The 17,671-nt window shown below is 48.0% G+C and overlaps 1 protein-coding gene across 1 annotated transcript in view; it reads right to left on the reverse strand.

Annotated features, from left to right (window-relative positions):
* The window catches only part of LOC122944743 (tubulin alpha chain), a 17,802-nt gene extending 1,947 nt beyond the window's left edge, over positions 1 to 15,855 (reverse strand). The window contains exon 1 of the mRNA XM_044303329.1: positions 15,698 to 15,855. Within this exon, the coding sequence (XP_044159264.1) occupies positions 15,698 to 15,700 (3 nt within the window). The 5' untranslated portion in view covers positions 15,701 to 15,855. The remainder of the gene's footprint in view (positions 1 to 15,697) is intronic.
* Positions 15,856 to 17,671: the final 1,816 nt, after the last annotated feature.

Below are 17,671 nucleotides of genomic sequence, written 5' to 3' on the forward strand. Positions count from 1 at the left end.
CAATCCACTTGAGACAGCAAGTGTAATTTAACCATGAAAACTAAAGATCTTAGTAAGTACTAAAGTACACCTGACATCCGGGGAACCCTGAAAAAAACAAAAACGATTTAGTGAACCCCAACCTGTTTTTTTAAGACTGAATCTTTGTAAGACATGGAAAACAGGCCTTATCCAGTCTTTGGTGCATACATCTTACTGAAGATGACGAGAGTACTTTCGAGAAGACTAAACAAGAAGAGAGAAGAAACTCAATTTTTCACTCTAAGAACACATGACCTGAAAATCTTTTAGTGTAACAGGCAATGTTTTTCTAAGAAAAATAGAAGTGGCGCACCGCAATATAGGTTAATAGCATCAGGCAGGTAATAAATTGATGACTCCGTAGTGGAGGCTCACCTTGTTAGGTTGTGCAAATTATAGGCAAAACGCTAATGTAGGCTTTCCTCAGAGGTGGTGAAACCCAAAAGTCATCATAAGCAGCCTGTACCTGATGAAGGGGTTTCCTCTACCCCTAAATGTGTTGTACCACCTGCTAAAAAGTTCCTGTTTGACAAAGGCTGGTCTTTTTGCACCGTGGGGATTCTCTTTATCTTCTGTTAAAAATCTATGTCTCAGTTTGGAAATATGGGAAGGTCCATCTCATGAGAAAAGAGAATAATGATTTGGAGGGTTGAAGGGAGAAGATGAGTGGCAAATATAAATGAGGAACGTCTCATTGAGACACCTGAAGACCTAACAGAAGACGCAGCATTATGATAAGACTATTCATATTGTTAGAAATCAGCTTGAGTTTTTTCAACATCAGAGCTAAAATCTCACAGTATCTCCAGCTCGTTCAGTGTCTGCACAGATATTGATCTCCTGATGTTTGCATTAATGTTTACATCATGTGCCGTAGAGTAATCAAATGTAATAAAAACAAGTTGTCATACTGTATAATTGGTGTATGTTTGACGACAAGCTTGTTGACTATTTTCATAACTAGGTAAAAAGTGAGTGCAGCTCTTGAGTAGAATACAGGATGTAACACGGGATCAGTACAGGATAAGTAATGTATGTACACAGTGACTGCACCAGCAGAATAGTGAGTGCAGCTCTGGAGTATAATACAGGATGTAACTCAGGATCAGTACAGGATAAAGCTACTTTCACACGAGCGTTCTGCTGTCCGCTCGTGAGCTCCGTTTGAAGGAGCTCACGAGCGGAGCAGAGCGCTTCCGTCCAGCCCTGATGCAGTCTGAATGGATGCGGATCTGCTCAGACTGCATCAGTCTGGCGGCGTTCAGCCTTCGCTCCGCTCGCCTCCGCACGGCCAGGCGGACACCTGAACGCTGCTTGCAGCGTTCAGCTGTCCGCCTGGCCGTGCGGATCCGTCCAGACTTACAATGTAAGTCAATGGGAACGGATCCGCTTGAAGATGACACCATATGGCTCAATCTTCAAGCGGATCCGTCCCCCATTGACTTTACATTGAAAGTCTGAACGGATCCGCTCAGGCTACTTTCGCACTTAGAAATTTTTCTAAGTTATTAATGCAGACGGATCCGTACTGAACGGAGCCTCCGTCTGCATTAATATGATTGGATCCGTTCAGAACGGATCCGATCAAGCGCAAGTGTGAAAGTAGCCTAAGTAATGTATGTACACAGTGACTGCACCAGCAGAATAGTGAGTGCAGCTCTGGAGTATAATACAGGATGTAACTCAGGATCAGTACAGGATAAGTAATGTATGTACACAGTGACTGCACCAGCAGAATAGCGAGTGCAGCTCTGGAGTATAATACAGGATGTAACTCCGGATCAGTAATACATGTACACAGTGACTGCACTTTTTATGTAATCATATCTGTGGAATTATGCTTTAAACCTGGAGAGGGGGCAACATATTCAGGCTTTTATGAACACACAGTATTGCACAGAGAACATCACCGGCATACTGCGAGAGGAGTGCACAGCTGCCTGGATTATATATATCTCATATGTGGTTTTCAGGTTCCATTATTGACATAAGTACTCCTCCACGTCAAACCTGCTAAACTAGCACAAACAAGGTTGCACGCCCTCTCCTTAGGGCAACAGTGATAATTGCACCCACCATTCTAGGTCTCGCCCTAAAGATCTGAAAAAGCACAACATATGGTCGGACTACAAAAAAAAACGGTGTGGGCGTCATTAAATTGCACATAAAGATCGATCTTTATCATTAAGTAACAATTATTTTCCCCTTTGAAAGCCTAAATCCTATAGTGGCCGCGCACTTGTGTACTGGGGAATTGCACTATTAGCAATTTCTCAATACACCTTTATTGCTGAATTTCTCCTTTTAGGAATGACTATTGATCTCCACCCTCCGTAGGTCTCAAAGAGGAGGTCTAGGATTTTGATATGGACACTGATACATTAGGCTACTTTCACACTTGCGGCAGGATGGATCCGACAGGCCGTTCACCCCGTCGGATCTGTCCTTCCGCTATTTCGCCGTGCCGCCGCTCCGTCCGCATTGACTATAATAGGGAAGGGGTTGGAGCTCCGGCGCAGCACGGCGAAAGGCCGCCGGACTAAAAGTCCTTCATGTCCGACTTTAGTCCGGTGGCCTCTCACCGCGAACTGCGCCGGAGCTCAGACCCCGTCCCCATTATAGTCAGTGGGGACGGATCAGCGGTCCGGTGAAATAGCGGAAGGACGGATCCGACAGGGTGAACAGCCTGTCGGATCCGTCCTGCCGCAAGTGTGAAAGTAGCCTTACATTGTAGCTCTGGCACCAGAAATTAGTGCTGGAATTACACAGTTGTGCCCATTGTATAGGGGGTTGGAGCTGGTGACTGCTCCCATTAAAGTGAAGGGGATGAAAACACATGTGGGTATGGGTAGAGTCATAGCAGTGGCTCAAGACTGGGCCCAAAGACCCCTTTACAACATACATGACATCACATGGTAGATGGGGGTCCGGTTACATATTTTACACTGGGGCCCAGGAGCTTCAAGTTAAGCCTCTGGGAGTTTTACTGGCATCCATATTGGCCATCACACAGCTTTCACTGATGGAAAATGGCTGCAACCAATCAGGGCGCAGCTTTAATGTCTTACAGTGCTCTTGACAAATGAAAGCTGCGTTGTGTTTGGTTGTTATGGTTCACAAACATTTAGAGATTCTCATAAGCCTGTCATGAAGCAGAGCAGTTGCCCCTGGCAACCAATCAGATTGAGCGTTTCATTTTCAAAACAGTCTCTGAAAAATGAAAACTGGTCCCCGATTGGTTGCTCAGCTATTCCTTTGCTCTAGTTTTAATAAATCTGCACAATTTTTTTTATATTTTTTGTGGCGAGGGTGTGGGGTGACGGATCGTGTATGAAACCCTCACTAATTACTTTACAGCACGTTTCGTTTTGCCGCCCTTCTCCTGTCACCAGGTACCTGGGTGATTACAGTGCTAGTCACAGAGAACATTCGGACTTGGACCTTTTAATAACCCTGCGCTGAAGAGCGGGATTAGTGGGTATAATCTCCCACGTGGAATGCAGGGCGGCGCGGCCCTTATGTAAATAAGATAATGTAAAACCTAAAGTACAAACCAACTGTAAGACGAGTCCTGTGACAATTATGACTAGACCACGCATTAGTGAGGCGCCGCATTAACCGCTACAGTAGGGATCAACAACCTCCGGCACTCCAGACGTTCTGCAACTACAACTCCCAGAATCCTCTTTTCATGTCAATGGGAGTTACAAGAACAGTCAAGAAAGTGTGCATGCTAGGAGTTGTAGTTTTCACAGCAACTGGAGTGCCGAAGGTTGCGGATCCCTACTCTAGAAGCAAGGCTCCTAACAAGGTGTCCGAAGGAACGTGGCATGACACTGCATATACATACATAATGGCGCAGTATTACATCATATGAGCGGCCAGGCCTTCCTTGTGACGCAGCATACCTCTCTCCTGAAATACTCTGTGCTGCTTGCAGAAAGCAGCTCACCACTTGGAAAAGTGGTCTTTTAATGTGCCCCCCACATCACCTCAGGCAGAACCCCCCACCCTTAATCTAGCTTGCTCATTCCCTCAGCACCAGCCCCACGTGGCGGCCGATTTCTCATTTGCTGTATTTAGAAGCGCACAAATAACCTACAGTCTATTATTAAAGTGTGACGCCGCAGCACCGCCAGGTTAGAGGAACCGGCATTTCACAAGATGACATTCAAGCAGGATATGGATAACGGCTGCGGTGAGGTCTGCAGGGTGCGATAGGTTTTCCCTTGTGCCTGTAGCTCCACAGCTGTTGTAAGACTACAACTCCCACCGACTTAGTCTTAAAGGGCATCTGTCAGCAGATTTGTCCCTATGACACTGGCTGACCTGTTAGGCTACTTTCACACTTGCGGCAGGACGGATCCGACAGGCTGTTCACCATGTCGGATCCGTCCTGCGGCTATTTCGCCGTGCCCGCGGACCGCCGCTCCGTCCCCATTGACTAATGGGGACGGGGGCGGAGCTCCGGCGCAGCACGGAGAAAGGCCGTCGGACTAAAATTACTGCATGTCAGGCTTTTTAGTCCGGCGGCTTTCTCCGTGCAGCGCTGGAGCTCCGCCCCCGTCCCCATTGTAGTCAATAGGGACGGAGCGGTGGTCCGCGGGCACGGCGAAATAGCCGCAGGACGGATCCGACATGGTGAACAGCCTGTCAGATCCGTCCTGCCGCTAGTGTGAAACTAGCCTTACATGTGCACTTGGCAGCTAAAGGCATCTGTGTTGGTCCCATGTCTGTAAGTGCCCACATTGCTGAGAAAAATTATGTTTTAATATATGCAAATGAGCCTCTAGGAGCAACGGGGGCGTTACCGTTACACCTAGAGGTTCTTCTCTCTGCAACTTCTGCCCCGTTCACTTTGACAGGGCCAGGCAGTGATTATGTTTTCACTGTCTGGCCCTGTGAACTAAAGTGCAGAGGACGCAGCAATTGCAGAGAGAGCAGAGCCTCTAGGTGTAATGGTAACGCCCCCGTTGCTCCTAGAGGCTCATTTGCTTATATTAAAACATCCGTTTTCTCAGCAATGTGGGCACATATGAACATAGGACCAACACAGATGCCTTCAGCTGCCAAGCGCGTGGTAGCATTTTTAGACAAAAGTGTAAGATTTGAAGACGAGCCAAAATTTTCCAAGTAAAAACAAAACTGGCTTCAAAAATTACCACCATGATACATTTCCCCATAGGCTGGGTTCAAACCCAGCAGCTTGCGCCTGCAAATGGAGAAATCCGCAATGCTGCAAATTTTCCACCGAGTTATTTTTTATTTTTTTTTATGCAAGATTTGGATGAGAATACATTCATTTTCATCCACTTTGCTGGTTCCGTACAACACTGCGGATTTGCCGCGTGCACATTTGTGACCGCAAATTCGCAGCTAATCAATCACGTGTGACCCTGGCCTTAGTGTGCAACCAACCTTTAAGGCCTCATGCACACAACCGTTGTTGGCTGGTGCCCGTATTGCGGCACTGCAATATGGAAGTTGCGGAACAGAGGCACAGAACCCCACGGAAGCACCAAGGAGCTCTTCCTTGGGTTTTCTGTCCGTGCCTCCGCAGTTCTATTTTTTTGCGGTGCGGACTGATCATGGGCCCATTCAAGTTGAATGTGTTTGCATCCGTCTGTGCCCGTGTATCATTTGTGTGCATGAGCCATAAAGCTTAGGCTACTTTCACACTGGCGTTTTGGCTTTCCGTTTGTGATATCTGTCATGGGCTCTCACAAGCGCTCCAAAACTGATCAGTTTTGCCCTAATGCATTCCGAATGGAAAAGGATCCGCTCAGAATGCATCAGTTTGCCTCCGTTTCATCTCTATCCCGCTCTGGAGGCAGACACCAAAACGCTGCCTGCTTGACAAAACTGAGCCAAACTGATCCATCCTGGCACACAATGTAAGTCAATGGGGACGGATCCGTTTTCTCTGACATAATCTGGCACAATAGAAAACGGATCCGTCTCCCATTGAATTCAATGGTGTTCATGACTGTTCCGTCTCGGCTATGTTACAGATAATACAAACGGATCTGTTCATGACAGATGCATGCGGTTGTATTGTAACGGATCCGTTTTTACAGATCAATGACGAATCCGTCCAAAACGCAAGTGTGAAAGTAGCCTTAGTTTTCACATTTTTGGGTGGAGTCTCCCTTTAACCATGACCAGGTAAAAATGAATGAGATAACAATGTTTCTTGTAAGCCAGAAATTCTGACCTTTCTCAAGTCATCTAACAGAATGCTGATGTAACAAGACCGGTCTTCACCCCCCCCCCCCTCCCCCTCCCCAGTTACCAGTGCAGGGGAGAGCCTGGCATAACTGAGATGCCATTACGGTCTGGGTATACCAGAGGGTGCCAAGGTTCACTGCCTCCATTTACATTCAGAAGAGGTGTGGGCAGCAGCATTCAGAAATCCAGGCAGGCATGACCTCATATTCCACACAATACATAATCCAGCCGTGCAGAATTAGTGATGCGCGAATCTGCACATAAGCGTCCTGTTCTTAAAAGGGCCATTACACCTAAAGTTATAATGGTACAGCAGCGTAATAAGACCTGTATGTAAATCCATCTGCAGGATCAGCACTGGTGATATGAGATACAGTAGCCATCATCATTACTGCTGTGCCAGTCAGTCAGAATTGGTAGATAAAAGCAGGCAACAGGCTGCAGCACCAGCGTAGCAAATGTAGACAGGGCCGACTTTAGGTTTAGTGTCCCTTTAATTCACCTGTAACGGTGCGTTCAAGCGTAGCAAAAATTTCCACAATTCTGCAGCAAGAATTACTGTTGTCACGTAGGGCTGCAGTAAACGAATATTTTTGTAATCGAGTATTCTATCGATTATATTTCTCGATTCATCGAGTAATCTAATAAGAAAAAGCTACTTAAAATAACGTACGTAATTAGGTATGTATAAAGTTATTGGTTTGAAAGGATTAATAACTTTATACATGCCTAATGCCAAGGTGCTTCCATTAACCCCTCCAAACCAATAACTTTATACATGCCCATTGGGTTTGGAGGGGTTAATGGAAGCACCTTGGCATTAGGCATGTATAAAGTTATTGGTCTGAAGAGGTTAATGAAAGCACCTCGGAGGTGCCTTCATTAACCCCTCTCTAAACCAATAACTTTATACATGCCAAGGTGGTGCTTGCAGCCTCCATTAACCACTCTCCATCTGCCTCCCCCCAGCCTCTGATCTGCTTGCCCCCAGCCTCTGATCTGCCTCCCCCCCCCCTCTGATCTGCCCCCCCCCCCAGCCTCTGATCTGCCTCCCCCCAGCCTCTGATCTGCCTCCCCCCAGCCTCCCCCCCAGCCTCCCCCCCTCCCCCCAGCCTCTGATCTGCCTCCCCCCCCTCCCCCCAGCCTCTGATCTGCCTCCCCCAGCCTCTGATCTGCCTTCCCCAGCCTCTGATATGCCCCCTCTGGTAACGCAACCCCCCCCTCCCCAGTATTAATCATTGGTGGCAGTGGCCACAGGGTCCCCCTTTCCCTCCCCCCCCCCCCCCCATCATTGGTGGCAGTGTCAGTTCCGATCGGAGCCCCAGCAGTATAATGCTGGGGCTCCGATCGGTTACCATGGCAGCCAGGAGTCACGCTACTGAAGCCCTGGCTGCCATGGTATGTTAGTAGTGAGCAGCGCATTATACTCACGTGCGCTGTGGCCGCCGGTCGCTCCTTCTGTCTGTGCGGCGGATTGCTAATGCTTACAGCATTAGCAATGCGCCGCACAGACCTATGAGAAGGAGCGACCGCCGGCCACAGCGCACGTGAGTATAATGCGCTGCTCTCTGCTCACTACTAACATACCATGGCAGCCAGGACTTAAAGAGAACCTGTCACCTGGATTTTGTGTATAGAACTGAGGACATGGGTTGCTAGATCGCCGCTAGCACATCCGCAATACCCAGTCCCCATAGCTCTGTGTGCTTTTATTGTGGAAAAAACACGATTTGATACATATGCAAATTAACCTGAGATGAGTCCTGTATGTGAGATGAGTCAGGGACAGGACTCCTCTCAGGTTAATTTGCATATGTATCAAATCAGGTTTTTTTCCACAATAAAGGCACACAGAGCTATGGGGACTGGTTATTGTGGATGTGCTAGTGACCATCTAGCAACCAATGTCCTCAGCTCTATACCCTAAATCCTGGTGACAGGTTCCCTTTAAGCAGCGTCCTGGCTCCCATGGTAACCGATCGGAGCCCCAGCATTACACTGCTGGGGCTCCGATCGGAACTGAAACTGCCACCAATGATGGGGGGGAGGAGGGGGACCCTGTGGGATATGGCCGGCACATTCATTGGTGGTGCAGTGGCCACAGTCCCTCCCCACCTCTCCTCCCCTCCTCCTTGGTCTTCAGCGGCAGCCGCGCACAGTGGGGAGGGAGAGACTCCCTCCTCCTCCTCCCTCAGCTGTGCCGGCCGCTCAGTCCTGCCTCTCTGGCTCCGGAGGACACGGAAGCGGTGAGTGAGACGCTTATTTCACTCCTGCTCCGTGGTCACGTGATCTGAACGATTCCCTGCATCGATGAATTTTTTGACTCGATTTAATCGAGTTATTCGAATAATCGTTTCAGCCCTAGTGTCACGTGCGGATTCTGCTGAGGAACTGTCTGGATTTACCCTCTTTATATTGCAAAGGGTGAAAATCACAGCAAAGAGCCTGCGCATTTACAGCTCATGATTTGCTACAATGCGAGTCTAGAGATACAATGTATCAGCCTGAAATCCATATTGTTTAAATTGGATACAATCGTGACAAGCCCTCAGCTGTTAAAGGGGTTGTCGCATCTTGGACATTGGGGGCATATCCTACTTCTGGGACCTGCAAAGTGCAGAAGGGCGCACTGCGCATGCACGGCCGCCCTCCGTTCATTTCTATCGGCGTGCACAAAATAGATGAGTAGCATCTCGACTATTTTCGGACGTCCCATTGAAATGAATGGGAAGCGCAACGCAGGAGTGGCCTGCTCTATTCAACTCTATGGGGCTATTTTTGGCACTACCATAGATATTAATGATGGGGAGGGGCACTGTGCATGCACGGTGCGACCTCCTTCACTTTGCAGGCCCTGTTCTAAGGATAGGTGTGGGACCCGCACCTATCAGACTTTAGGGGCATATCCTAGCGCAGGGATGCTCAACCTGTGGCCCTCCAGCTGTTGCAAAACTACAACTCCCAGCATGCGCAAATAGCTGTAGGCTATCCAGGCATGCTGGGAGTTGTAGTTTTGCAACAGCTGGAGGGCCACAGGTTGGGCATGCCTGTCCTGGCGATATGTCCCTGTCACGTACCGGGGACCAGACCAGCACGCCGTCACGTGACAAGGGTTGCCCAAGCCCATCAGGCCGATTCACCTAAAACGCTGCGCCGGGCCGTAACGCAAGCATAAATTGCCACCTGAAGCACACCCACGAAATAACTCAAAACTTTTGCCGCCACCACCTGCCCGTTATAAGGTTGACAGGACACCCCTGAGTGTTCCACTGCCACACACAATAGTAAGCCTCACGGAACAACAACTTACAGCCTCAGACGGCACACACTCTTCATGGAGCCAACAGGTTCTTAAGGTTACAAGACGAACCATCAAACGGTTAGGTTTAATGTATGAAGAATGGACAGCACTTGGTTACAAAAAATGATTAACAAGAGACATAAATAAAATGGCAAACAATTGTAAAATAAAAAAAAGGAGAAAGCATAGAAGGTTCTGAACGCAGTCTCGTTCTAAAAGTCCTTTTCTCCCAGGAGATTTGGGCAGAGTAATGGTGCACAAACCAATTCGATTGGATCTCCCAAATATCCCAGGGATTACATTTTTAGGTCTTTTCTCCTGGGGCAGGCCTGAGGGTGATTCTCCCTCACACCTCGGACTCAGCCCCTCTGGGCCGAGCTTCATTACACATGCAGTCTGGGTCACAAGCTGGATTTTGGAGACATCTGCCCCCCTCCTGAACAAGGTATGGAGAACTACAAATTATTGTTCATTCTCTGGTTAGGAACCCCCATGCTGACAAAAGGGGCTGGAGAGTCTGCCGTCCCCTGTCCTGAGGTGTGATCAGCAACGTTAGCGTCTCTGTGCCATCTACCTCCCGGGGGCAGTTTGAATGTTTCTCTCTCTCTCACACCAGACTATGTTACACTACAACATATAACCATAAAACATAATATCGCTGCAAACATTATAATAACTAAGGATAAGGCTGTCCTTATTCCTGGCAGTCCCCAATGTCTGTTCTTTATGCACGACCAAACGACTGGACTGATCTTCACCAAATTTGGCACACGGGTACATCGGGTGTCCGGGAAGGTTTTAGACCAGGTCTCAGCTCTCTAGGACATACCGTTCCTTAGATATTCCTAAAAAATGACCTGCATTAGCCAATACAAGCCTTTCTCTTCATATCCCAACTGCCATACACACGATCACATGTCCCTTATCAGCCAATAGAATCTCACAGGCCCTTAGTCTTCACATACACACAGTTTTACTCCAGGTTTCCATAACAACCCAGCCATTTTTCTTCATTGGTGTAGGTCAACTTAAGGCTACACCAAGTCACATGACACATAGGGAACAACTACACTACAACACTGATGTTGCACTGCGACAGTCACAGAAAAATCCATCTCGGATGGTAGTCGCAGTCACAGCATGTTGCAATGCGACACCATAGGCCATCATAATTTTTTTTTATATTATATAAAAAATAATTGCTGTGTGACAAAATGTTGCGCGACAGGTCGTCGTGTAGCCCTAGCCTTAAAGGGGCAGGGCGCTGTGGGGGGTCACTGTTACGGAGGCAGGGGCCACTATGATCTGGATGCAAATGTAATCCGTTTTCAGATATATTTCCGGATCCGGCGACGGAACTGCCTGCCAGAATCCTTCAACCCAAGTGTTAAAGTACCCTTACATATACATTAGTCAAGTCTGATTTAGTAAAACCCACATACTTACACCTTTGCATGGTTCTGTTATTCTTGCTTTGTTTACATGCTGCAGCGAAGCTGTGGGGGGCGTGTACCAACAATGACTGAGCCCTCCCTCATGAATATTTGTGGGTGTGAATAATCTGACCTCCCCCTGCACAACCTAACCTTGCATATGAACGCAGTCACATGATCATCTCCTAGCTCACACATTGCAGATACACAGGATACGTTCTGCTATTTTACAGACATTTATTTCCTGTTTGGTCTCCTTTCCAGCGTGGTTAAATGGATGTCAAACTTGTGATGTGAACCCACCCTAAGGGCCCATTCCCACAATCGTATGGCTGTGTTGTCCGCATTGCGAAACCCAAGTAGCGGTACGCAAAATACGGTCACCATACATGTGAACTGCGTGTCACGGATGGAGATGCATTAACTTGAATTGCTCTGTACAGGATGCGGCAAAACATAGGGTATTGTCTTATCTTCTGGATTGCAGACCCATTCAAGTCAATGGGTCTGCACCCGTGAAATGGGATTCACACAGCTGGTGCCTGTGTATATTGCAGTCCGCAAACACGGTAACGGCTACCATATGATCGTGTGAGTAACATAATGCAGGTGAACCAAGAATCTTATTTCACACCATTTACAGTGGTTGCCATAGGTAACAATTAGGGATGAGCGAATTTCATATTTTGGGTTGTGGTATAATCTGAATTGCGTTATGGATTACGTTCCCACGGACCATAATGCAAATCTATGACGGAACGCCTTTAGAGAGGACTCCCCTGCATAAAGGAAACGGGACGGATCCGTTTTGCAGCCCATAGACTTCTATTACGACAGAATGAATAACAGAATGCCTCTAAAGGCGGTCAGTTATGTATTCAGTCATAGAGTTGAGTTATGGTCCGTGGTAACGGAATCCATAACGCAATTTAGATTATACCGGCACAAACCGAACTTCAAAATATGAAATTTGCTCATCCATAGTAACAATATCACTATGACAACCAAAAGTTTTTTTATTTTTAGATCCCGTCAAAAATAAAAGTATGGAGGCGTAGGCGTTGTCCCTTTAAACGGCCTAATATGGCAATGTGGCTGCCTGCTCAGCACTGCAGGTTGCCCAATGGACTCCTCTATTTCCACACAGCTAAGCACTGTGCAGTGCGGTGCTTGCTGTGACTAACAGTCTCCTATCTTAGAATCGGTATTTGCAGGTCCTAGCTAGTCTACTTGCTGATATACATTGCTGGGCCATCACTGAGCGAACCGCTAGCTGGTTAGAACACTAAGTTCACAGTCTGCCACCCGACATGTTTCGCCAGGTATCTGGCGTCTTCAGGGGTTTGGGCAGACACTGAACTTCGTGTTCTAACCAGCTAGCGGTTCGCTCAGTGATGGCCCAGCAATGTATATTAGCAAGTAGACTAGCTTAAATTATAAGTGTGTTCTAGGTAGGAATAATTTTAAGGATGCAAAAATAAATGTTATATATTAAATACTCAATTACAGCACGTGTTAACCTAGAGACAACCACTGGTCCTAAATGACCAACTGTAAATAAATGAATAATTGTGTCTCAACACGTGTCTAGGGGTCAGTGTGTAAAAGTGTTATCACAGCATACCACCCCCTTGACAGTGACCTCCACAGGGGCCTACCCCCTTAACAGTGGCCTTTACTGGATCGGGGGTGTGTCCTTTTGAACAGCTCACTCTAAGACAGCATTACTGTGCTGTCTGAGTGTGAGCTACAGGGAGAAAGTCACCCTCCCTCCCACCCCTGCAGCTGACGAAGTTGATTTTTACCTTCATTTTTTCAATCCCCGTCGGCTCAGGAGTGGGAGGGGGAAATCGCCTAACCGGATCAGGGGCGTGGCTTAGTGGGACCAGGGGGGCAGGGTTTTAAGTCTTTTGAGGGTGGACACATTGTGGCAGGGGGTGTGTCTAGGCTCCTTCCTGCAAGAGCGACACCGCAATGGGCACCTTACTGGTTAATTTGCATATCAAATAAACTGGATTTTCAGGAGGATAAAAACATCTATTGCTGGGACAAAGGCACATCTGAAAATGAGGTACTAAGTGCTATTAGGCCGTGGCTTTGCTTCAATAGAGATTATCCTGGCGACAGATTTCCTTTAAAGCTCTCCTACAGCAGTGAGGATAAATGGTTGGGTTGCTATGGAAACCTGGAGTAAACCTGTATGCGGAGGCTGGAGGACCTGCGAGCTTTGGGGTCCGATCAACAGTGTCTCAATGTGCTGCTATTTTTTTTCACAGGGCTGTTGGCAGCCAGATGAGAGAGAGGGGGGCCGCCACAAAAGGCTGTTAAGGGGGCAGGTTACAGTGGAGGACACAGATAAGGGGACGGCCCCCTGAGGAGGTCAATGTCAAAGTTAAGGGGGTGGGCTGCTGTGGAGGGATCAGTGTTAAGGGGCGAGAGGCTGTAGAGTTCACCGTTAAGGGGGCGGGGTACTGTAGAGGTCACTTATGGGGGGATACTGTTGTATGCGGCCGTTCTGTGCATTGGAGACCACAATTACGGTCCCCAATGCACGAGCAACATCCATGCAGCGGGCCGGACACATTTAACTTGAATGGGTCCGTGGTATGTCCGCACCGCGAGAAAATATGACGTCATTTTTTGGGCAGTGCGGAACCACGTTAAAAAACAAACAAAAAAAAAAAAAAACACACCACGGAAGCACTCCATAGGGCTTCCGGTGTTCCGTGACTCCCTTCCGCATCTCTGGAATTGCGGACCCATTCAAGTGACGCGGGGTGCCCACGTCCAGCAGCCGTGTGCATGAGGCCTTAACGAGACACAGAAACATTAAATGAAATATACCCGTGCAAAATATAACAAAAAATAATAATCCCCATTCACTGACAGCAAGCAGACATCTTGACAATGGTGAAAAATTGAAACGCAAAGTATATTAGAAAGCTTCTGAACTTTCCGTAAGTTTAAGACCCCCTTTAAATGGTCTATAAACGCTCCCGGCAGACACTCGATATCATGGCCTCGGCAGTCCTCGCTCCCCTGATGCGTCTGTGTAAATATAGGATCTGCGTCAGGGCAGGTGCTGGGAATTCTCCATATGACAAGTCAAAGTTAAACAGGCCCCGTGAAGAATCCTGCACCCGACGTCCTCCTCCTACAATTACCTAGTTAGAAAAGAAGCCTGGGGCGGCCTCTGGCAGCTGGGACCCTAGAGCCTGGGGGAGGCCCAGTGACAGGTGACTCCACGTGGCAGTCACAGCTCCCCCCCCCCCCCCCTCCCGGGATCGTCCTCTGCAGAGTGAGAACATGGACGTCAGGAACCAGAAAGTTGAGGAAAAGTTGCATCACCCGACAGGTAATCTGCGTAGTGATGTACTAATACCTCTGCGAACCTTGGTTGTCACCCAGCTTTCCCAGAAACAGATACAACTAAGAAACAGATTTCAACATGGAAGAAGGCGGCAACTTGAGGGCGTTAAGAAGATACGAGGAAGTTGTGGAAGACTGAAGGCAAATGCACGAAAAGCAACGCCCTAGACATACCGACGGCGCTCGCCCTGTGGCTGTGGGCGTGCTCGGTTTCATTCAGGATTTGCAAAGGTGAATTCACACGCGGCAGATTTGCTGCAGGTATTTCGCCGACTGTTTGGGGTTTGCAGAAATCCGTGTTCTGCCCCCAAAGCAACTCCGAGGGGCAGATTTTTTTTCAGGCGCTGAGCTCACAAGAGACGGCGGGGCCACTTTGGTATATCTGCACCCGCTCCGCCCATGGCGACCATCCATTCAGCACAGGCCGCCGTAAACGGCGCGCATATCCTGCTGACGGCGCCTCAAGGTTAGAGGAGGGGAATTTGAAACCCGAGAGAAACCTTCCTGCTTGTAAATGAAGCAATGCTGGTGGTTGTGTAGCAGAGCTCAGTTTGTCACGTCTTCTGACGAGTCACTAAGCGCTGCGCCCCTTTTCTTGGCTCACGGATGTGGTCACGCTGCCCGGTGACCCAGATAGACCTATTACCTACCTACCCCTTCCCCCGTGTGATCAGAGGGGGGGTCCTAGCCCACCAAGAAACATTTCTCTGCACACAGAGCTCTGCTACATCTACACACGCACAGAAATAAATGGGGCAGTTCAGTATCCTGCGTAGGTTGTACCCGGGCGGTGTTGTAATACATTATGACGAAATACTGCAGCGCCTGATGGGGGTGATCGCACTTTCATAAAGCAGAGGTGCCATTGTGAAACTCCCTTGGGGCCCTCCCAAAATACCAACAGGCCTCACATGGCCACATGGGGAGGGGGAGGGGGCAGAACGTATAGAAATGACTGGAATGCAAAGAGTTAAAAAGCAAGATCTTTTAGGGGGGAAAAAAACGACTGATCATCACAGCAAACGATTCCTACGCATTTGCCCGGATGAGCTGAACGATCGCCGTCGGCTTCACCAGATCTGGGAATTTTACAGCAATCCAATGCATAAGGAGTAATGCTAAGGAAGGCAGAGCGCCCCCTAGACACACAGCGGGGGTTATAGCTGCAGCCTCCAGGGTCACAACTGCGTAGGAATCAGCGGCAGATGATATACGGGACACACATACAGGGGCATGGGGTGGCTGATGGAAACGCCCTTTAAATTTTAAGGGTAAGAAAACATCTGCCGTAAATGAAGCTGCTGCAGGGTAATGTGGGTTCAGTAAGAGAACCTGTGCCGCTCACCATCTTGTCGTAGTCGCAGGGGGTCGGGTAAGAAGTCGGCAGTGGGTAAAAATCTCACCGGAGCCTGGGTGACGGATCTCTGTGAGAAATGACTTGTCAACTGCGCAGCCAGTATTCTTACGTACGGAGGCGGGGCCGGGAGCACAAACTCAAGGGGCGGGGCGCGCCGCGCAATCCCTGCGCTTGGAATATGGAGGAGGAGGGATTATGTATATCACACGGGGGGCGTGATTTGTATCATCTCGTGCGTTTGAATTTAAGAGGAAGGGCTATGTAAATAAGGACACGCCCGCCAGTCGAAATAATGACAAATCAAGGCGGCGGAGAAGCAATAAAGAGGCCGCCCCAGGGGCGTGGTTTGCGTCATAATCTCGCGCTCTTGAAATTTAAAGGAAGAGGGGGGGCTAATGTAAATAAGGACACGCCCGCTAGCCCGAATAAAGATAAATCAAGGAGGTGGGGGGGGGGGGGGGCAGAGAAGCAATAAGAGACCGCCTCAGGGGCGTGGTCTGTATCATATTTTCGCGCTTCTGATATGTAGATAATAACACGCCCACAATGCGGAATAAAGATAAATCAAGGCGGCGGAGAATAAATAACAGTCCGCCCCAGGGGCGTGGTCTGAGTCACAATAACACCGCCGTCCCGCCACAGTTTGCAATACAATTGAACTGTATAGAAGAAGGCGGCGGTATGGCGTGAGGACGGGGCGTATCTAGAATACTAATGAGTCAGGATAGGAGAAGCGCTGCGTCAGCGGCGGGGAGGAGGACGCGCCAACTAAAGGGGAATAATAATGAAGCAGCCGATGACGGTGGCGTTTAAAAGCACGCCTATGGGCGGGGCCTGGGTCATAATCTCCGCCCTTGATATGCGTGTTGGTGAGTGGTCAAAGGAGGAGGAGCTATGGCAGTAAGGACACGCCCACTGCAGAGAAGCCTGAGCGGAAGTGAAGAGTTTCTTTAGGTTCTTCTGACTGAGCGCCCTCTACAGGCATATGATGTGTATGCAGTGTCCTCTGTGGAGTGATTCAGGTTGATGAGAAGTTTTAATTATAGGGGGTCACGAAATTATATTAACCCCTTGAGGACAGGGTGATTTTCCATTTTTGCGTTTCCTTTTTTTACATTTTTTTTTCCCGTTCACATAGCCGTATGATGGCTTGTCTTTTGCGGGACAAGTTGTACTTTCTAATGGCACTATCTAGTATTGCGTACAATGAAAAAAAATGCGATTCTGCCATAGTTTTTCATTTTTACGGCATTCCCTATGCGCTAAAACTGTCCTGTGCCCGTCATTCTCCGAGGCAGTACAAATACAGCAATAATGCATTTTTATTTAAAAAAAAATTGGGTTTTAATGCTGAAAAAAATGACAACTTTGGGAAAAATATTTTTTTTCTTTTCATGGCCATATGCTGACCCCCATAACTTTTTTTATATTGTCATCTACTTAGCCAGGTGAGGGCTCATTTTTTACGAGGTGTGTTATAAGGGTATTTTTTAGTACTGATTGGTTCTGTCCCTTTATATTATCTTCTGTCTAATTATATTCCTTGAACATACACAACCCCCCCAATCCAACCCCCATTGTGCTGAGTGATCTCAGAGACATGCTGCACACGGAGGAGGGGCTGAAAGGTATGAACCGGGCAAACACAGACATTTATGTGGCTGAACACCCTGCGGTGTCTGCCATCTGCTACGATACAGTGGACTCGGAGTCACCCCCATATTGTATGTGTAGGCCAGTGATTTTTACTATTCTGTATATGATTTGTCTGTTTTACCTTATATTTAATCACACTTAATAAATATATTTATTCACTTAGCCTGCCTAAGCCTGTTCATTCTCAAATTGTCGAAAACACTGTCGTTTTTATTGACACCCTTTTCGAGTGTGTATGACTTTCTGATCAGCCAATTCAATGTTTTTTTTTCATTACCCCGTTTGACGTACGGGATAGATTTTTTT

Source organism: Bufo gargarizans, chromosome 8 (genome assembly GCF_014858855.1).
Source record: "Bufo gargarizans isolate SCDJY-AF-19 chromosome 8, ASM1485885v1, whole genome shotgun sequence".
Classification (NCBI taxonomy): domain Eukaryota; kingdom Metazoa; phylum Chordata; class Amphibia; order Anura; family Bufonidae; genus Bufo; species Bufo gargarizans.